Raw genomic sequence first — 21,483 nt, 5'->3', positions numbered from 1 at the left:
GTTAGTTCGGTTGGATCTAGGATTCGTGAATCTTATCTCAGATGACCATGCTCGTCAGACATCCTTTTGCTTCGAAGACCGAAGCTATATTCTATTCATGTGCCTACAAGCTTGGCTCGCTAGAGGTGTCGGACTCTGCATCGTGAGACATGCTAAATCAAGACATTCCAAGCCACTCCTCCGGAATGGATTGCAGGACGCGCCCAATGGTGATCACCGTTTTGATCAGATCATATACATATGCAATGGGGGCCATGGCCCCACCTGGTAGGGATGTGGTCTCCCTTAAGCTACAGTATCATTAAACGTTCGAATGGACCGCCCGGATGGGCATCGAAGTCTGTTGTCTTATAAGGGCCACAAGGGAGGACAACCATCCTTCGGTCTAATTCTTAAGCTTCAAAGTCTCTTGGCTTTATAATTATTGATCTACCGCCCTGGGTCCAGTTCACCTCACGGCGACAGCAATGGCAGTCGCTTCTTGGTTTATCTTTTCCTTCCTGTTGTCATGCGCGCTCTATTTGACGAGCTGGATACGCGAAAGACGTAGGATACCACCAGGTGCTCGACCATTACCTGGTCCTAGGTGTTAGTATTCTGATGGCTCCTTACTGCCTCTCTCCTAGCTTCTACTAGCTATCGCATTCAAGAGGAATATTCTCTAACAAGTCGTAGCCTTACCCCTAATCGGCCGCGTGCATGATGTACCCGCAGAGTCAACATGGCTGAAGTTCCACGAATGGAGCAAAGAATATGGGCCGATATATAAGACGGAAATGTTTGGCACGGTCCATGTCTGGATATCGTCGGAACGGATCGCCAATGACCTTCTATCTCGTCGAGCAGCTAACTATTCGGACCGGCCGTTGATACCAAATCTTCCAGACAACCGAACGAGCGGGAACTACCTCGCTCTGTCGGGACGAAATGGTAAGCGAGAATACGAGATTTAGGGGTAATTTCTCGCTAATGAGAACTACTACAGATACATGGAAACGTCAACGGAAGCTCTGTCAACAATTAATGGCTACATCGGCTAAATCGCTGTTACACGACTATCCAGCCAAGGAGCGGGACCGCTTCTTATACCTTCTGTCGCAAGATCCTTCACAATATCGAGAATACGTCGAGCAATTCACATCGCGTACGGTGTCTCGTCTCTCTTGGGGTAGTCCTCACCCCGCTCAGCTTTTACGAGTGACCACCTTCGGACTCCTCGAGACTATCTCGCCTTCAGGGGCTCTCCCTAACGTTATTTCTTGGCTCATGCACGTGCCAACCTTCTTAAGCCCGTGGAAGCAAAAGGAGAACGCTCGACATGAACTCGAAGCGGGGCTTTTAAAAGGCAACGTGCAGTACGTGCATGACCGCCTTGATGAGGGGAATGCCGAGCCCAGTTTTGTGCGCACCTTTATCGATAGTTTGAGCACTCAAAAAGACGGCGATAAATGGGGGAACGAGGCGGAGGCGACATATGTTGTTGGTCAGATGGCTATTGCCGGGGCCTTGACAATAGGGAGCCCGATCCAAAGTTTTATTCTCGCTATGCTACATTTTCCTGATTGGCAGAGAAAACTCCAAGAAGAAATCGACACAGTGTGCGAGGGGAGATGTCCAGAGTGGGAAGACCGAGAAAAGTTGCCGTTACTCCGAGCTGTAGTCAAGGAGACGATCCGGTGGCGCCCGCCGGTACCGACCGGTAAGTTACCCAAGAAGGAACAGGATTTCAGAATTTTCATAACTGAGACATAAGCCTCATTCTCAGCTGGTCACACTTATAACTAATTCGCCGAGAAGGAATTCCTCACGCAATCGAGCAAGACGATGTATACAACGGATATTTCATCCCCGCGGGTGCCACAGTCCATGCACTAGAATGGTAGGTCTACCAAGTCTAATCAAACCGTCATCCTGACCTAACCATTTCACAGGGCGATCACCCGTGATGAGTCCATGTACCCGGACGCGGACGCTTTCAACCCCGGGCGGTGGATAGATCCCCGGTTTCCGACATACAAGGAGCCCCTGACGGTGCATCCGAACCTTAACGGGTTCAGCCAGTTTGGCTTCGGCCGCCGCACGTGCCAGGGTATCCCGATCGTGGACCAGGACCTATTCCTAACGATGGGCGGAATGGCCTGGGCCTTCAACATCCGAAAGAAGAGGCGCGCGGACGGCTCCGAAGTCCCTGTTCATTGGAACGACTATACGCCGCTACTTATCGCTAAGCCGGTGCCTTTCGAATTCGACGCTACGGTTAGGAGCGAGGAGAAGGATAGGCTGCTAATGCATATGTGGGAGACGGGCAAAGGTGAAGATGACGAAGAAGAGGAGAGGAATCAGATGTTATCGCAGAAGGAGATGGGTGAGCCGTTGGGGGAGGGAAAACACCCAGTTGCTCCAGACGTCCCGGCGCACGAGCGCGAAGACGACGTCGGGAGCGATCGCGGGAGCGAGACGAGTGGCGTGGCGGGCTCATTGACTGGGTCCGTGGCTTCGGTTAGTACGGGCTCTGATAGCGAGGGCGAGGGCCACGGGCTTAGGTCTCCGCTTACGATTGCGAAAAGGTGTGGTGAGGAGAAGAGGAGGTTGGCGTTTGTTTCGATTGAGGTAATGGATTAGGTACCTGACAAGGCTGGATTCGGTTTGGTACGGTAGGATTTTGGACGGATAGGGCGGATGGGTTGTATGTACGAGCTCGAGTATTGTAGACTGATACGATATAACGCAAGGCATGATCACGGATATGGCACGGCGCGGCATCTCCCACGGGTTCTTCTTTTTACTTGAAATGGATGGATGGATGGTCAGGATGGTTATGGCATGTACCTAGCTAGGCTGGAATATAGGGACTTGGGCTGGTTGAACTGACTATAGCTGTTATAGACGGGTGTATACGGTGGCCACCTGTCTAGGTATCTAGTATGTATGGTAATTACTGTGTCCGTATCAATGAATACTCCTCTCGGCTGATGGATTTCTTCCCCTTTGTGGTCCGGCTATACATGATTCTTGCGGTAGCGATCATGATATCTACCTGGGGGCTTAGTTAAAATATCATATGACAGCGCTTATTATTAGTAACAACGGATCCCCAGTTTCGGAAATAGACTCTGACACAGATTCTCACGTTTTCTAAGACGACTAGTCGGTCGGAGCACATGACTAAACCGCATAAGAATCGGGCGCAATCATCCACGGATGAGGTTGGACGGCCGCCGAGAAGAAGTCACTGAACAGAGTTCCACTATCCCGTGACTCCCGTGACAGTATCGGGGAAATCTAAGATGGAAGAGGGATAAGATGCATTGGTGACAACTAATATAAATGAAACTGCAAGTTACAACTGATGTCTGTCACTTGATATGATATTCGGGTTTTGTCTCGTATGTTTATGGTCCAATTGCTAAGAAGCGTAACAAGAAAGACCGAGTTCATGTTATTACGATGGTGTAAAGATCTGCGGTATGTCTTAAGTAAAAATAACCACCACACTAAGATTGTTTTAAGAATTTGGAGTTCGATAAAACTTCCACCTGATCAAAATTGACCTTCTTTTGAGACGGCGCATATTAGTAGCGTTCCCTTTACATCTTGAAACAGACTTTATCGATCCACATTTTGTTTTGATTCAATATCCCATTGAGCATTTCGCGTTGCAAGTTTTCGCAGTTTCAAATAGGGGAATCGACATGTCTCGATCAAGACGATTTGACCTGGATCGGTCGTGATGATGAGGGAAGATCCATGGAAGATCGGGTTTGCTTAGCCGAGAAGATATTAATGGGTTACAATTCTACGCCACGCTGTCGAAATCTTCCCCATAATGTGTCACGAGGATCTAAGACTCGCAGGACTCGTCAGCGTGGTTGAGATAGTTTCGTCATACTGGTATTCCAAGTAGGTATCAAGCACTCACCTACTTGGCTTATGCATTCATTATAAAAGGTTCGTTCCCTGTAATTATCATTTAGCTGTATACGAGGTCCTAGAAGAATGGAGTAGGTTTTGCCGGAGTTGAGAGCATATCTATTGCGTAGGTGGATAACAACTGGGGAAAGATGAGGCGAAAGGTAGTAATACCAACTCATTTTGACGTAGTATACAGAACACTGAAATGGTAGAATGCTATAAGATTTGCATAGCAGTAACCGGGGTCTAGAGATCGATGTTATCAGATAAGATGAGACAGAATGAAATTCGGGTGTCAACGTCAACTCCATGAATTAATGAATCCGAGATAGAACTTGGAAATGATCAGAAAAGAGAAAGAGTACAAAGTACCTAGTACACAACGAAATAGAACCTTGAAGACGGCGATGAAGATTGGGACAGGTACCTATGTATTTCTGCATGTCATTACCCGCAGGATTGGGACCCGAGATACGGGGAGAGCCGGATATTTGAATAGTTGAATGAGGGATGGAACGCCAGCTGGCAGGAGGTATTGAGTAGCAAATATTGCCAGTTGGTGACTTCCTAGGTACCTCATAGCCCTGGAAAGTACTAGGTATTTACGAATCTTACCCCACATTCCAGGGACACCCTTAGCACACCTTAATTTTCACTCCTCCCACCACTTACAAGACCCTCTAACATTAAACCGATCAACATAACACAGGGCTATTATGACAAGTCATTTTCACCTTTCCCAAGTTGCTACCAACCAATTCAACATTTGTATTTGGAGGACACTTATCAGGCTGTCAGGTCGGATACTCTGCATTATTATTCGGTGGCAGATGAAAAGATCATTCCGTGAAAAGCCGTGACAGTCCACTCAAAACCTGCGCACAAAGTTCCGAGCCCTGTGTCGTTGGGGACTTTTGAATGGTAGGCGATGATGATTGCGGTGTGGTCGGACTGCGAATCGAGCAAGCGTGTCCCCATACGGCGTACAGCATACAGACCTCCCTGCTTAATAATTGGCAGGGCTAGGTACCTGTTAGTTAGCCAACGTGGAAACGTGGGAACGTGGAGTAATGAACTTCTGGTCCCGGCCATCCGAATACTTCGATGCCCGTATCTCTTACGAAGTACGCGACAATCATTCATTGGGCGCATAAAGAAGAAGACAACCAAAACGTTACCGAGTAACGGCTATACAATACATATAGCGCAAAGGTATGTATAGCATAGATACAGGCACAAAAACATGTACAACGAAGTACAGTTATGCTAAACGGTAAATAAAAAGATCCATTTGCTAGGAACAGCCCTACTCTGGGTAGTTTTCTTAGTGGATCTTCGTGGGGATTCGCCTATCAAGGGCCAGTCCAACATCATCGCCGTCAACAAAGATAGATTAAAAGCAATGAATTAGACAAGTGCTAATAACGCTAAGTCTACTACATTGGACGGTACATCGAACGGAGCTGAGCTGCTGAAGACAGGGACGCAGCACGCAATTATTACAGGATTCAAAGAGCTGAAATTCGGCTGGTACTCAAGACACCCATCCCATACATACACACACCAACTAGACCAACGTACCCATCATACCCAGAAGATCCAGCATACCCAGCATAGGTACCCAGCACACTACCTAGCACACCGTAGCGAGCGGGTGCTATTTCGTTATCCCTGTCTCCTATCCAGAATATTTCCTGGTTTATTACAAATGTTACCGTCTACCTAGTAGTACTAGCAGTTCTAGGTAGGTATCTATCTTCCCATCCCCTGATTTGCCTGCACGGTCCGGCATAGAATGGGGTTGGACTGGCGTTTGGCTATCACGAAATTCTCGACCCCTCACCTCGAACGAAGAACGTTAGTTAGCTTCTACCAGTTCTGCTAATCTATTCGCCCGAAAAAAATAATTCGCCAATCCAATCTCTCCTCACCAAAGGAAGGGAACCGAAAGAGCGCTGAAGAAAAAAAAAGATCGAAAAAAACCTTTCGACCATCACGACAACTATTACTCCAGCACACCCCTGTCTATTTTCGCCGCCCCTGATTAGATACTGTACATACTGTACCAGTTGGATGGTGTAGTTTCGTTACCTATTGTCGTACACATCCAGCACATTCAAGGGCTACGACTTATTACTAACACTAACCAACTCCCGAATTCTTCTTCAAAGCCGCTGTTACCGGAATTTCCATCTCGGACCTTCTTTATACGCATAACTCCCGGTTTTCGTGATCTTGGGGGTCTCGAAACTTGAGGAAGAGTTTTTTTAATGAGCCCTGCAAATTGATGATAGTAAATTTGTTGTTCTTATCATTTCACATTTCACGATTTTACGGCCTAACTCGCCGATACCTACCGAACTTTGATCCGCCTTTCTATTAGTATTTCAATTTCTAGTCTCCAGTTTCCGGTTTTCAGTACATCTCTCAGTACATAAGGTATATTCCGAGCAAAGAGTCTGGTTCTAGAGCCTAGCGTCTTAAGAGGGGCGCCGATAGTAGAGAGAAAACCGGGATAGAAGCAGCCATCAAGCGTGTTCCCCGGACCGTGGCAGTACTAGCCACTCAGATCCAATAGCTACCGTCGCCAATCGACCTTTCGATGCCTTCCCTGCGAATCTCCTACCCACCTTATTTCAATCTAGGACTTTACTTTGGAAAACAGCTCAACGGCCAAAGTCGCCGTCGCTCATCCTCTAACCCCCACCGTTTGTTCTTTATCAAATAAGACAATATTTGACGATGGATTCTTACACGCATCCGACCAGTGTTGCGCCTTCGTTGTCGAACGGCTCTCCACCCGAGTTATTTAATGGTCTTGGCTCAGAAATCCTCAGCCAGCAACCCCACTCAACGCCGGTCCCCTCTGCCGCGGGGGCTGGAGATTCGCGGTCGCCTCCGATCACTGTGCAAGCAGCTTGCCTCGCCTGTGTGAGTCTTAATAGATAAAAAATAATTCATATCGTAAATATTTTGCTGACTAGATCTCTTTCTATGTAAAACAGAGGGGAAAACATCTAAAATGTGATGGAAGAAACCCTTGTTCACGATGTCTAACATCTGATTCTGAATGTATCTACGTGGCTTCTCGCCGGGGATACAAAGGTCCAAGAAGGAATGCGGCTCAAAATCCGAACAAGCGGCATGCATCAGACGACTCGCCGTCCCCCAACGGTGATAGCTGTCCAATGCTGTTAGGCGCAGCCGTTTCGACGGTCGCGCCGTCGAGCCTCGCGGCCTTTAATCCGACTATGGTAGTCCCGGACTCTCCAGGCACCCCTTTCGCGCCTCCTAGCATAAACGGCCTTCAACTTTACAGGCAACCTTACCTTAATGGCACTAACGGCGCTTTGGTCGAGGCTAATCAGCGACCTCAACAAACGGTCCCAGAACGCTGTATCGACTCGTTTTACTACTATTTCTACCCCGGTCACCCAGCAGTTTTACCTAAGGACCATTTGCTCAAACTATCGAAAGAGAGAGATATCGACCACCTACTTGCAGCGATGAGATGGGTTGGATCTTTGTATATCGATGCTGGTCCTTCTCGCGCTACTTTCTTCGACGAGGCTATGCGCTCGATCTATTCCCAGGACGTCGTCAAGGATGGATACTTGGTCCAGGCTATGGTCATCGTATTAATAGGACTCGATGGCAGTTGCCAACAGGAGAAAGCACGAGAGATCCTATCGGACGTTGAGCGGATCGCCATAGAGATTGGCCTCTATACAAGATCTTTTGCCACCTTGCACGGAGGCGGCGTCCCTAGGGTCGAAGAGAGTTGGCGACGGACGTGGTGGGATTTATTTGTCGTCGATGGAATGGTTGCTGGTGTGCATCGGCAGTCAAATTTCCTCCTTTTCGATATTGTGGCCGACGTTGGTCTTCCATGCGAAGAACACGAATATTCAGCAGGGGTAGGTTTCCACTTGGATAAGCACCAGCGCTTGTTTTTTTACCCATTTGATAATTGACAAAATTCAACAGACAATCCCACGCCCTATGTATCTGGAAGATTTTGATGATCAGATCTTCTCGGGAGAGGAACGCGAATTTTCCTCGTTCGCCTACCGCGTTGCTTCCATAAGGAACTTGGGGCGTATGATGCGATTGCCAAATGGTGGCTTCCCGAACGAGGAAAACGTAAGTCGAATCGAATCGCTGCTATCGAACTGGAGGATGCATCTGCCGGCATCCAAGAAAGATAGCTTGAACAAGCACTGTCAGCTAGACGAGATGATGTTCCAGGCACACATGATCAATCACGCGTAAGTTTGCTCTCACGTAGATTCGCAGCTTCTTTAAATTGACAGTAAGCGCCATTTAGTTGCTCGATCATCCTGCATCAACCTCTTTCGCAGTTAGACTCATCTCCGGCGCGCGAGGTAACAGCCTGTGCTCCGCACCGGGCAGTCCAAAGCGGTAACAATTTCAACATCCACACGAGACACATCATCACGGCAGCGTGTGAGATCAGCAAGATGGTGACATACAACGTGCCCATCACCAGCCACACGCACTTCTTCACGTGCGTCCTGACATTATCGTCGATCGTCCATCTAAGCAAGTGGGCCCTCGAGTTCTTCATCCAAGACGAAGACGACCTTCGGCAGCAGATCCGACTAAACATCGGGGCTCTCAACAAGCTGAGCAACGTGTGGAAGGCTGCCAGCACCGCTTCGGGACAGGTCAAGGGGGTCGCGCAGGAAATCTACCGCGCCAAGAGAGCACAGCAGAACAACCCTTCGTTCTGGGTCGGGTTCACGCAGGAGGAGATCATCAGCAGCATGGCCGCCGACGAGGGCATCATGTCGGAGATCAACACCATGCTCACGAGTGCGCCACCATCCTGAGGTGCATGATGGCATGATCAGCTGCTCTGCCCATACCACAAGCGATCCCAGGTCGGGTGGTCGAACGGAGGTCCGTTTCGCCGATGACGTAGTCAAACCATGGTTGTCGTCGTTATCTTCCTTCTCTTTAGCTCGGAGTTTTGGGATGAAATCTTAATAAGAGGGGACCTTGATATCTTATTATCATTATTAGGGGGGAGGGGGGGGATGTGGTGCGAGAGCTATAAGGTCAGGATAGTTCATTCAGGGTTCTCGAAGAAGGTACGGGCGCCTTGGCGACAAGTAGTGGCTTGGGAAACGGGTTACATTTTTTATTCTTTTTAGTAGGCGGGCAAAATAACAGACCGAGAAAAAAAGACAGAGAGAAGTAACTTGACGAAGATCGGACTTTTTTTTAAATCTTTTTTTATAATAATGATCAAACTTGGATATAGATGTACTTACGAGCAAATTCTCTCCTTTTTTTGGCTTCTTTTTCTCTCCCCTCCACAAGAGTCCTCCCGACTTCGCTGCGTGTTACGTCGTCGTCTAGCAATACCTTAGGTAGGTTCCTAGGAGAATAACCTAGGTATGTTATGTTATGTTATGCCATGCCATGCCATGTAGTAGTAGCAGTAATCGTTGTTGCGGGACGGGCATTTGTTTATATTTAAGCAGCACGACATAAGAACTGTTTTTTTTTCTGGAACACCCTCCTTCCTTTCGTGTAATTAAGTACTGTACCACCCCCCCTCCTCGTTCGCTCTTTTTTTCTCTGTTCATAACATAATATGGTAGAAAGGTAGGTGATAAACACGTAGTTTCCACTCTGTCGGATCCTCGCTTTCCTATCCCAGCGCCTATCAGCCGTGCTATTGCAGACGTAGCACGGTTTTTTATTTTCCTTAGCCCGCCTTTCTTGCTAGCGTTGGGTGAGATGGCGGAGCTGCTCTATGTGCTAATGGGTACGGGGTGGTAGGGGTGGATTTCATACATATATGGTAGTTGTTATACATAGTACATACGTACATACATACCTAGTACGAGTGCGTGTGCGTATGTGTGTTTGGTTATAAGCTAGGTAGGTATGTATGTACGAGTCCGTGCCTGACCTGCTTCCTGTTGGGGGGCGCGCGCGTGGAGGGGGCGGAGCTCAATTTCAGGTCGCCGTTCACTTTCCTCTGTATGGATCGTACGTGCGTTAGTCGATCCCGACTATTGCGGATATACATATGCCCAGCTATGCCTTTACCTGTCATTCCAGCCGATCAGTTCGACTGTTGTAGATCGCGAGTCGCCGGTTCCCCTTCTTCTCAGCTTTCTTTGCTAGCTACCTACAAAGTCTGAGGGCTCTGCTTGTTTGCTTGCCTACATACATATGTACATACATACGTCTCTCGCACAGGTTCTACACAGCGGTACAGCAGGTCCCGATAGGACGGTTGGGGGCTTAAGTGGCGGAGTTTCGCCCAAGTTCTAAACTTGGCCCCGAACCAAGATCGCCGTCCCAGTGGAAGGATCCTCCTTCGAGGCGTGATGGTAACCTGTTAGGGCAGTTTGTTGGTGGGCCTATGGGATGGCACGTCGCCGACGCTTTTGGCTCATGCTGCTGCTACCGTCCCATGATTAGTGATGGTGATAATGCTACATTTAGGTACATTATTAATATGCGTGGTACGATATATCGTGTACGGCGATCACTTCTTTTCCTGCCTTGTTATGGACGCCGGATTCTGTGGATAGGTATGTTTCTGATGACTCTTATTAATATTGAAGGATTTGGTTTTGATTCGAGTATGTTGATATTATCATGTACGCCGAGTGACCACAAGGCAGTTGTTTGCTAGTATTACTATAGCTGTACGCTTCGCAGGTTTATACTATTCGGCAGAGACAAAACCCCACTAGTTCGCCGGCTATAGGGGGTCCATGAGACTTTAAAACGGCGATGGGAGCGGGGTCGTACTGAAGATCGCCGACAAAAATCGGCCAATTTGAATGTATTATTGTTCGTTTTAATTAAGAAATTGCTTTACCATTTGCCACCTATAGAGCGGGCACCTCATCCATGGAATCAGGCTCTTTTGGTGCCCGGTTTGTGTTAGTAGAGAAAGTGGACACCGAAGGGTTGCCGATGGGTCCGGCGACTTGAAGTGTTAGGGTGAGGAGGTCGCCGAAGGAACTGCCCTTCCGAAGGTTGGGATCCGATTACCAAAGCCGTTGATGTATGATGTAGATCGTCTTCTCCCCTTCTACTATTATTTTCTAAACCAACATCATTGTGCTTAAATTTTACGTTTTAATTTTTGTTTAATGATGCCGATAACCATCTTGGCGATTGTTGATGTTAATGCATTAACTATAATATAGCTGGACGCCGATGTTTCGTCAGGTCGCCGAGCTCACCGCTCTTACAAAAAGCCGACAATTTCGGTGAGGTCTCACAGCAACGCCTCGTGCTCGCAGACAGAAACACCGCTGATGAAAATATATTCGAACACGAACACGATGAAACGGCGACCTTTCTCTACACGGTCATCATAAGCGTGCATTATCATGAAGGCTTGGTTCATGCCGTCAAATAAGAATAAGAGGCTGACATCCCCGAGGACATCGCCGCTGATAAAATGAAATCTGAGCACCGTCGAGAAACAAGCGTCAAAATCGCGAACTATCTATTCCGCACGACGAGTTACGACATGCGGAACGAATCCGACACGATCTAAAGAATCGCCGAAAAGTTAGCCAGGCCGCTAAGCCTTCACCGAGTGGACATCCTCCTTGCGTAAACGGCGACTACTTCAACCCACTCTCATATTCGGCGTCTTCATACTTACTATTCAGGTTAATATTATTAAAATTGTTATTTCGTTAGCTATGTCCGATCGAGATAAGAGAGCGGTGTCTCATTTACAGTAAATGTGCCGTGGCTTGATCGGCTTCTGAGATAGTCCCGACCAAGGAAAATCCAAGAATCTAGGTAAGTTATAAAGGTATAGTGCCGATGAGGTATGACGGTAGGTGAGAATCAAAGTGGTGTTCACATGAAAAAATATAAAATCTCAGGGATAAGATCTAGCCACCTCCAGGTCTGGCTCTCTAGATACTTCAGTCGTTATAAATGAACTTGGGAGCCCCAAAATAGAGCGATGCTGCACTGAAAGCTTCCTCGGGTCCTCACTATTACTTGCTACTTTTTATGCCTTACCACAGAAGTCATTACATATCACAAATATAAACATCAAGCAAAGCTTTATTCAAATTATTGAATTATATGCTAGAGGGGTATATCTAGATGGTATCTCTCGGCCGTCAAATCATCGGGATAACTAGCCCAGCTACCTCCCTCTCACGATTATATCGTGGCATCCTCGCTCTAGATGTATGTACCTGACAGGCAGGCAGATCGATAATGATAATGAGATCGTGGGTGATCTCAACGCCAAACGCCTCGCATAATTCCAAAAAAACTCACTCGCTAGGTCCACCCTAACCGACCCTTTTTAACTCATGCTAGAGATCCCAGAATGTCATGCATAGTAGCCCTACGCCGTGGCATTATTAGGCATATGCTGTAGCTGTGCAAAATACCACAAGGGGCTCCAATTGGGTTCACCGAGCTTGCTCTTCATCCAGCACTGGGGACTGCTCTGGTAGGTGCCCCAACCAACGCCGACGCAGTCGTCGCGTTTCCCGCAGGCGTCGATACACGAGGACATGGTGGGCTTCTGTATGTGGACGATGTCGAGGGCACCGTTCTGCGAGCTGTAATCGCGGCCGCACTGGATGTTGAAAGGTTTGGAGCTCCCCTGCGCGATGTACACCGTGTTGTTGTTCTGCGGGCAGAACACGGGTCCTGGCACCGAGGCCCCCGTAAAGATGGGCGTAGGGGATGTTCTCGTCGTCGTTGTTGTCGTTGACGTTGGTATCGTAGATGTGGGTGAAGAACCCGCCGCGCTGTGTGACTTGTTAGCTACTAGTTTCTCGTCTACCTCGACTATGCATGCGTTGGAGGCCGCATTAAATAATAAGCTTTTGTCTTGAAGAAGCTATTCCATATTGGAAAGAAGACACTTAAGCTGACGTGAGCTCCGTGCGACTTTTAGTCCCATCTCATGACCCATCTTACCATGCAGCTGCCGAAGAGGCCATGACCTAAGCATTCGAGACCGCAACCAAGCTGGGAAAGAAAATACCGTGGGCTTACGAATAAACCACAGCTCCGAAAGAGCGCTCAATATGCTTGAAGACGTAGAGAAAATGCGAAAATCAAAGAAAAACAACCAATTGAAAGAAGAAGACTGAAACTTACCCTCCATTCGCCGCCGCCGAACCAGCAGACAAGCCCACATCCCTCCTCGTGCCCAAGCCAACCCCCAACCCGACGGCCGCCGCGACGACCAGCAGAAACGCGCTGATAGCGACGACGATGAAAAAAGTATTCCGCTTAATGCCGTAAATCCTCGGCTCCTCTTTCCGCGGTCGCGGAGGCATTGAGGGCGAGTACAGCGTTCGCCGGTCAAAGGTACTGTCCGTGTGCCCGGCCCACTCGCTAAACGGCGTCTTGGCCGGTGGCGGGGGAGGTAGTACGGGAGGCTGGTTTACGATCCAGGTTTGCGTTCGCGCAATGCCGTCCTGGGGGTAATGTATCGTCGCGGGCGGGGCTGGGAGGGGTGATGGTGGTTGCGATTGAGCGTGTGTCATATCCGGCTGGTATTGCTGCTGTCGTGGTGGCTGGGCGTGAATTTGGCCTTGGGTATAGGCATGTTGGCTATAACTGAAGCCATATTCTGGGTTCTGGCCGTACGAGTTCGAGCTGCCGTACGTATCGTATCCCGCCTCTTGCTGCGACGGCGACGGTTGTGGCGGGCGTAATTGGTACGACATCGCTCGGTCTGGAATTGCGCTCAACTACGGGGTTCTCCTCTCATTCTGGGGGTATCCGGAGAAGAGGAAGATGGGAATAGTAAACGAGAGTACGAAGGTGAAGTTTATGCGTCTATATTTGCAATAGACGGCAAAGGGAAGAGAAAAGGAAAAGGTGCGTCAGACCTTACCAACATACATACGATTTCTTCTCGAAGCATACCGACATAAGCAAAGAGCAGCTATTTTTTCTGACATGCAGCCCTGAAGGACTCACATACATGCCCACTCCACTACCGATGCTATGATACCGTGGTCTGAACCCCTGTCTGCTGCAGGGTGCGGCAGCCTTATTGGTATACCAGCTGTTCGACTATTCCCTTCTTGACATCTCTTTAACTCTGCCCCAGCTTTGCTGACCGCGTCTGTATGCTTTATCTACATAACCAGCGGAGGCCCCTGGGGTTTGATGAAAATTATAGAACTTAGCGCCTCTTCTAAGTAGCATTGCATTATTCTGATAGGCGATGCGGTTTGAGTTGCCATTGAGAGCAAAATATCGCGAGGTATCATATTTTTGGCCCCCAATCGACTCTCTGGTTATAGGTGATACATCATTTCGGAGGCTTGCAGGATCTGTTTGAGTTTGACAATGAGATATTTGAGGACTCGAAAGGTTACTTTGCAGTTTAATCGATATCAAAGTAGCCCTATATTTCATTCATGGCATTGGGAATTTAATGTCCGTCTCGATGATACCTGTATTCGCTCGAACTTCGTTGCAATGAAGCGACAATACCGTCGAAAATGTGTTTTCTGTACTTTTTCAAGAACGAAACAAGGTAGAACCAACAGATTTAGAGCTACGCGAGCCAAGGGGCTGGTAGCTCGGGAACGAGCGAACCAATCAGCGGTCCTCGCTAAGATCGCTTCACTATCTTGGTGGGCGAATCTCCAACAGCCATCGCGCCAAGCAAGCTATCGAGTCGATTCCACATAACCCCCCCGGAATCTATTCTTGCCGTGCCACCTGGCTGAAGCCAGTCACTGAGCCTGTCGATGAGGCGTTTCTCAGCCAATCAACGCCGCGCGGCGAAACCGAATTTCATCGACCATGACGGGAATCGTTAGGCTATCCATTGCGGCAACGAGCCTTTTCGGAAGCTAAATTTGTAACATTTTATGGGCAGTAAAAATGCTGTTTGAGACAAGATTGAAAACGTCCAAGTTCTCATTCTAAACACTTTCTACCTACCTACTCACGAATTAGAATCTCTAGGCTTCTTCAATTACTATCATAACTTACTCTGGATGATGATTCGGAATATCGACGTCGCGTTCTTATTAATCAATAGCAGAACCTAGAGCTGTCGGAGCTGACTGACTGACTGAGTCAGATACACATGGTGATCGACGACTCGGGCAACCAATATTTTGATTACTGGCGCAAGATCCTCCATAAACTCCGATTTCCCAAATTCTTGACGGTATGATTTACCTATTACACCCATTTAGATGAATGATTCGCATTGAATGTCACCCGCAGCTGATGACTTGCTTACCTACAATAATTCCTGACATTGCTTCCCCATAAATCCTAAAATCACGACACCTATGTTATCGTCCCAAGAAGCGTAATAGGAATGTATGTGTAAGAATTCAACTCTGTAAGATCCCATTTCTGTATGGGGTATGCAATACATTAATCCGTCCCTGTTAGAGACATAGGAATGGTAGGGCTCCAGGGAGGCTCGAATATGCGATACGAGCCGATCCGCGCCTCCATGACCAAATTTGACACAGCCTGAACGCCCGCTTGTCCTCTTCTCAAAAACATGATCCCAGTCCTGCTGATAATGGATGAATACAGATGCTCGTATTTCCGGAGTTGGTCATTATTATGTATTTCCTTCATGTCGGCCGACTCAATTGTATCCTATAATCCCTTCGGCGATGGGATCCGCGGCGTGTTGAGACCACAAAGTGACCCTTCGACCTATAATTCCATCACCACCGACCTCGATCTTCATCGGATGGCTAAGAGGCACTTCTATCGAACCTTCTTGTCGATCATCTTGTTGTGTCGGGAGGCCTTGTGTCATGCTGAACTTGTATAGGAATGGACTGATAATGGCGGACTTGGTTAAATCACCCGTCTGGCTGTTGAGTAGGATGTTATTAGCATTTTCATTCGTTTACCTGCTTCTCGATATATGACTTACTGAATGGCTACAACGCAGGAGTCTAACCCGACGACGCTGTTGCTTGTACCATTCTCGTCCGGCGTAAACGTGACGTGAGTAGCGACTGAACTTCCTTTTCCACAGTCATGGAAAGTGAGCCGACCGGTCATGTCTGGTGGCATAAAGCGGGTGCTCCTTAGTGGAGGACTGAGTACGGCAAGGGCGCCGCCACAGGACTGTCGGGTATGGTCACCGCACATCCTCTCCGCATATAGTGTATGGATATCTAAGTGGTAGGTACAGAGGAGTCCGGCGACAGGCTTTCTTGAACCGCAAAGCGAGATGGTGATGGTTTCCAACCTTAGAAGCTATCAGAGGAATTACAGATTAGTGCAGTTGCGTTGTTGGTGAAGATAAAAGTATATTGAGGAGAGAAAGTCCAAAAGGTGCAAGTATTCAGTTTTCAAATAACCATTATTCCAAAGTTATCTGTTAAATATGACTCGCCAAGAGTTCAGGAGTAAATGGTATTATAAGATTGAGGGAGGTCGGACCTCAAGGTTCCACGATATGCCTTTGATACACGCTGAGTACTACCCATTCCATTCCATCCCAAGTGACCTCGAATCGTTCAACCACATTGCCACTCATTTCCTTCTCTTTGGATTTAAGTTATTAACCTTGTATTTAATTATTCTTCATAATGTAGTTCCATACGTTAAATTATATATGATGGTACATGGATGATGGTGTTAAATGTGTGACTTAGTACCGCTATACACGTAAGGTGAGCAAGTTTGCGCTTTTTGAGGCCGTTTTACGACCCGCTTCCGGGATATGGTGGTACACTCATTATTAGCGTTTGGTATTTTTGGATTGCCCATACTCTAGGTACAGTCTCACAATGTCTTGTATCCCGCAATTAAGAATGTACTTGAAAAGATACATGTGAATGAGGTAAAGGCGCGGGGAAGGAAGGACCTTGATGGTCCGTTGGGTACCTTCTCTGGTGTTTGTCATCAAAGAAGCTTCCATCCCATACCTACCTGGGGAGCACGTCACTTCCTGCCCTACGGCCTGCTCCCTTACTTCCTCTTTTACCTACAACGTAGAATTTTGAACACATCAAAAACAACTCATTCTAGTTTCACATATTTCTATCCGACCGCAAATACTTTTCGTACTAGCCACAGCAACTCGATCTAACTTGACGGATATTTCCAACTCACGACTCAAAATGCCTCCCGCTACTTACTCTCTCCCCCCGCTTCCATACGCCTATGATGTAAGCATCACCCCGCGCCATTCGACTTGTGGCTGTTCTCCTTAAGCAAGCAGCGTATTCCCTGCTAACTTCCATGGAACTGATATAGGCTTTGGAGCCCAGCATCTCCAAGCAGATCATGGAGCTGCACCACCAGAAGCACCACCAGACCTACATCACCAACCTCAACAAAGCTTTAGAGGTATCTGCTAAGGCGGGGTCCGAAGGCAAGCTCCAGGATGCCGCGGCTCAGCTAGGAGCCATCCGCTTCAACGGTGGCGGTCACATCAACCACTCGCTATTCTGGGAGGGCCTGGCACCCGCGTCTTCCCCCGACTCTCAGCTAACCGCCGCCCCTAAGCTTGCCGGCGCTATCAAGGCTACCTGGGGTAGCTTCGACAAGTTCAAGGAGGTCTTCGGTGCTGCTCTTCTGGGTATCCAGGGAAGCGGTTGGGGCGTAAGTACACTCTTCCTTCAGTTTCCGACGAAAGCTAACACTTGGCACTGAAGTGGCTCGTGAAGGAGGCAGTCACCGGACAGCTACGAATCGTGACGCTAGCTAACCAGGAAGCTGTTGTCGTCGGTGACACCCCCCTATTCGGCGTCGACATGTGGGAGCATGCCTATTACCTTCAGTACCTCAACGGTAAAGCGGCTTACGTCGAGAACATCTGGAAAATCATCAACTGGAAGACTGCTGAAACACGTTATGCCGGGAGTCGAGATGATGCCTTCAAGGTTCTTAAAGCTAACATGTAAGCTTAAGAAGTAAACAAAATTGTGCTTAGTGGATATTTATCCTGAGCCATGAGTTTGATGAGTACAATGAACAAGCTAGATTGACGATGTCTAGCATTGATTTCTGAGAATGGGCCGCTTTCGCTATAGTAGTTGCCTAAGGAGTACAAATGAAAATGAACATACTAGGTAGTTTTGTGCCTAAGGCTCTCATCAGGTCTATCGCTTCTGATTGATGTTTTGCAATGCTGAAGATGACGTAATGAGCTTTTGAGATGTGATGGATGTGATGACTTCTAGAAGGAGCTCTGGGATTAGCGGTACCTGCGGCACTAAGTAAAGGTACCTAGATACCTCCCCCACTGCGCTAACTGGCGGTAGCAACCACCCCCGCCAATTCGCTAATCCCGCTAATTTTACTTGGAACCCTAGAGAGATTTCAATTAAAACTGCCAGGGTATTTCGTCGCGTAAACCTTTGCGCGTCAAGCTCTGGACTTGGGTTCAAATTCAACTACGATGCCGCCAATCAGGCTACCATCGGTATCGTCGCCGCTCTCTTCGCCAGATTCCTTTGCGACCGCTACCGAGTCACCATTGAAAGATTTGAATGGCGTGGTCACCGATATAAGCAGCCCTATTGTCGAGACCGAAGAGGCCGCCAACAAGATATTCAGCAAGGCTAGCCAGCTGCCTCCCGAACTCAAACAGCACTGCCAGATCTATTTAGAAGAGAATTTGTGTAGGATTATACTCACTACCATTTTATACATAATAACATACACACTTGCTAATCCATCTTAAGATCTGATTACTCTAAACCTCCTAAATAGCCTATTATCGTCAAACCGCGGTGGCCCAAATGATCCTAACTACTGCCCCCCTCCTAGCCAACTATCGCTTCTCAACACCGCAATCGTACATCCGAAATTTACCACTAGACCGAGAGAAGAGGGTTGGTCTGAAGTATCTGTCGAGTCGCTCGTCTACTTACGTAGTATACTCTCTCGCTTCGGCCCTATAAACAGTGGCTTCAAGGAAGCATTTCGCTTTATCAATACCTCTCGTCATGGCACCCCGGACTCGTATTACAGTGACGATCCTGGATACGGTGATGATGAAGGTGGTGATGGATCGTATGCGCAGTTGAAACGTGAATACCACCAAGATGGCATATGGCGCCGAGGGCAGGACTTTTTCCGCGTCGTCGGCTGGGCCTTTAACTGCAGCGTGCTCTATCCAAATCGCTGGCGACACTGGAAGCATTGGCTTGAGTTCATGTTAGACATACTAGAGGAAGACCTGATCCAGCGGAAAAATTTAGATGAGGAAAGCGACCAAACGGATTGCCCAATGCTTCGCGATTCGATTCTCGCCACATACATCGCCCAACGTTCCGGACGTGGCGCTGGTGGGGGTTTGAAATGGATTACGGAAGCTATTTTTGCCGACGGAAGCGTTGCCGCAAGCGCCCGTTTCCAAGAAATCTGGCAAAAGGAGCACAAGGAGAATCCTAAGAGTATTGTGAAGAAGAGGAAGCGCGAGATGGTCAATATCGACAAGGGAAATTTTGGGGGTTATATGGATGATGAGTCCGTATCCTCTTCTCAGACGTCAGAACCCCCGACACCGCAGAAGCGCAGAACAAATTCAGGACTGGGGGACCCAGATTTCCAAGCACTGGAGCCTGCTTATGTACAGTCTATCCCCTTGCGGCAGCGCCTCTTCTCTTTAGTAAGTAGGATGTTTTCAGAGACTTTATGGAATAACTTACATGCTAACTTAACTAGTTGTCATACCTCTGCCACTACCTCCCGCAATCATCACTAGACCTCTCCGATCTTTATCAGGGATTTGAGAATACGGTGAAGTCATTGCCACTACCTATTTTCACTGCGTTCGTTAATCACCGCACATGCGCTTTAGAGTTGGTATCCCAGATATCAACACTTCAAGGCATTGCGATAATCTTGATGCCCTCGTCAGCTTTAAAACCAGAGAAAGTGGATCGCACTTGGCGAGAATCAGACCGCATCACAGTTGAGATCCTGGAACGATGTTTTCTACCCTACCCTGCCAACACTATTGCCGTAGAGGATAACGCGAAGCTTTCTGTGTTACTTGAAAACTTGCTTCAGATTGTGTGGTGCGATGGAAGCGAGCAGTTCAGCAAGAGTTTAAGAGCGGCTGTCGAAAAGGGAATCGCCGCGAGAGAAACTAAAGTCAAGAAGAAGAAGACTTCGGCGCGTGGCCGAATGAACGCCGAAGACCCAGAGGCGGAGGCTCACATTGTGTTAGAAATGTCTGGAAAGAGATTACTTGCACTAGTCGATCTCATCGAAGGAGAAGAAGACGACGATGCTGAGTTGACCGAAACCGATCCTATGGTTGAGGATGAAGATGAAGGTTAGTGTTGTCATTACTGATTTTCTGCTGGGCGCGCACTAACTATATAAAGATGAGATAGAGGTCACCTTTATGACAGCCATGGAAGTCGAAGATGAAGAGGAGGATGAGAAGAAATACTGTACGTGTAGGCGTAAGGAGTCGGGCACTATGATTGCCTGTGACAACGATGCTTGCCCGTACGAATGGTTTCACTGGAAATGCGTCGGCCTCAAGTCGAAGCCAAGAGGCAAATGGCTATGTCCCGAGTGCTCAGGCTCTTCGCGAGGAAAACGTAAGTAGAGCTGTTTGTTAGTGTCACGAGGATATGGAAGAGTAGAATTAAGTCGAGATGAGCATTGCCTGTCTAGTATTTTTGTTGGCGCCAAAGCCAAGCCGATAGATGCACCAATGCATCTATTATGTGTGTTTATTCCCATGCTGTTTTCCCTTCGCTGTTCATACGACGTAATGATATACATTTGCTGTACACGATTATACAATGCCGCAATATCCGCGGCAACTTCACCGTTTCCTCGTCGACGTCGGAGTCCACGCCTCCGGTTGCCAAGTCTCTCCGGGACCGGTACTCCGCGCTGCTCGTTTCCAGGGGTCGTCCTTCTGCGCCACCTCATCATCCTGCCCGTTTGTCGCCGTTGACTTTCGAGCAGCCTGTTCTTGCGGCTGGTTCCGGCTAGTGTCGAACGGCGGCACTGGTTGCCCCTTTTCCTTACCCGGGGCGTCGAGGTAACTCGGCTTGGCCTCCCAGCGGGCGTCGGCTGCGGCGGCTAAAACTTTCATCTGCTCGCGGCGGACGAGGTCATGTGCCTGCTCGTCTAGTGTTGGAGGCTCCCGTCGTTGGTACCGCAGCCATTGGTGCCATTGCGGTGATACCTTGATCTCACTGTAGTGCGTTGACCGCGGGTACTGCACTATGCGCCGGAAGCGCGAGTCTGGTAGTGAGGGGTCCCCGCGGTGTAGCCGGAATTCCCAGTATGTGTTACCTTGGAGGTCGAGGCCTGGAGGGTGTTAGTGAGTTCCGAGTGAGTTCATGTGTGTTATGTTGCGTGGGAATTAAGTCAGAGTTTAAAAGATAAGATGAAAGGGGTGAGATTAAGGATGTGAGGATATAGTGAATATGGCAACCTACCGACAAGATAACGTTTCCTCCATGGGAACCGTATGGCTTTCCACTGATACCAGGCCTTTCTTATAGGGCCTATTGGCTTTGCCGTCGACATTTTGACGAGCGTGCTAATTCACACATAATAAAAAGTTACAGGGGTTTGGGGTGAAAGTCGACG

The 21,483-nt window shown here is 48.3% G+C and overlaps 7 protein-coding genes across 7 annotated transcripts; 4 read left to right on the top strand and 3 right to left on the bottom strand.

The window, feature by feature from the left end:
- Positions 1-369: 369 nt before the first annotated feature.
- GGS22DRAFT_32118 (cytochrome P450) lies at positions 370-3,005 on the top strand. Its single transcript, XM_047966806.1, has 5 exons — positions 370-588; positions 676-930; positions 986-1,699; positions 1,798-1,879; positions 1,932-3,005. The coding sequence occupies exons 1-5, from the start codon at positions 468-470 to the stop codon at positions 2,620-2,622; spliced, it is 1,863 nt and encodes a 620-aa protein (XP_047817356.1). The 5' UTR covers positions 370-467; the 3' UTR covers positions 2,623-3,005.
- Positions 3,006-6,654: 3,649 nt separating this feature from the next.
- On the top strand, positions 6,655-8,765 carry GGS22DRAFT_195222 (uncharacterized protein; the record flags this gene model as incomplete). The annotated part of the gene is made up of 4 exons (XM_047965633.1): positions 6,655-6,843; positions 6,918-7,790; positions 7,900-8,180; positions 8,240-8,765. 4 exons carry the CDS (start codon positions 6,655-6,657, stop codon positions 8,763-8,765), a joined length of 1,869 nt encoding a protein of 622 aa, XP_047817355.1.
- A 3,524-nt stretch (positions 8,766-12,289) lies between these two features.
- Positions 12,290-13,631, bottom strand: GGS22DRAFT_190179 (uncharacterized protein; the record flags this gene model as incomplete). The annotated part of the gene is made up of 2 exons (XM_047964945.1): positions 12,290-12,701; positions 13,057-13,631. 2 exons carry the CDS (start codon positions 13,629-13,631, stop codon positions 12,290-12,292), a joined length of 987 nt encoding a protein of 328 aa, XP_047817354.1.
- Positions 13,632-14,933: 1,302 nt separating this feature from the next.
- Positions 14,934-16,172, bottom strand: GGS22DRAFT_31912 (uncharacterized protein). Its single transcript, XM_047966805.1, has 2 exons — positions 15,833-16,172; positions 14,934-15,770 (listed from the first exon to the last, which is right to left on the bottom strand). Exons 1-2 carry the CDS (start codon positions 16,051-16,053, stop codon positions 15,536-15,538), a joined length of 456 nt encoding a protein of 151 aa, XP_047817353.1. The 5' UTR covers positions 16,054-16,172; the 3' UTR covers positions 14,934-15,535.
- Positions 16,173-16,661: 489 nt separating this feature from the next.
- Positions 16,662-18,137, top strand: GGS22DRAFT_167186 (superoxide dismutase). Its single transcript, XM_047961958.1, has 3 exons — positions 16,662-17,078; positions 17,167-17,514; positions 17,568-18,137. The coding sequence occupies exons 1-3, from the start codon at positions 17,031-17,033 to the stop codon at positions 17,814-17,816; spliced, it is 645 nt and encodes a 214-aa protein (XP_047817352.1). The 5' UTR covers positions 16,662-17,030; the 3' UTR covers positions 17,817-18,137.
- Positions 18,138-18,175: 38 nt separating this feature from the next.
- GGS22DRAFT_31894 (uncharacterized protein) lies at positions 18,176-20,797 on the top strand. Its single transcript, XM_047966804.1, has 4 exons — positions 18,176-18,536; positions 18,600-19,528; positions 19,585-20,200; positions 20,253-20,797. Exons 1-4 carry the CDS (start codon positions 18,314-18,316, stop codon positions 20,480-20,482), a joined length of 1,998 nt encoding a protein of 665 aa, XP_047817351.1. The 5' UTR covers positions 18,176-18,313; the 3' UTR covers positions 20,483-20,797.
- GGS22DRAFT_190175 (uncharacterized protein) lies at positions 20,705-21,420 on the bottom strand (the record flags this gene model as incomplete). Its single annotated transcript, XM_047964944.1, has 2 exons — positions 20,705-21,198; positions 21,330-21,420. 2 exons carry the CDS (start codon positions 21,418-21,420, stop codon positions 20,705-20,707), a joined length of 585 nt encoding a protein of 194 aa, XP_047817350.1.
- Positions 21,421-21,483: the final 63 nt, after the last annotated feature.

This window comes from Annulohypoxylon maeteangense (assembly GCF_022496945.1).
Source record: "Annulohypoxylon maeteangense strain CBS 123835 unplaced genomic scaffold GGS22scaffold_12, whole genome shotgun sequence".
In the NCBI taxonomy this organism is placed as follows: Eukaryota; Fungi; Ascomycota; class Sordariomycetes; order Xylariales; family Hypoxylaceae; genus Annulohypoxylon; species Annulohypoxylon maeteangense.
The sequence above is the reverse complement of the archived record's forward strand: the minus strand, read 5'-3'. Positions and strand labels throughout refer to the sequence as shown.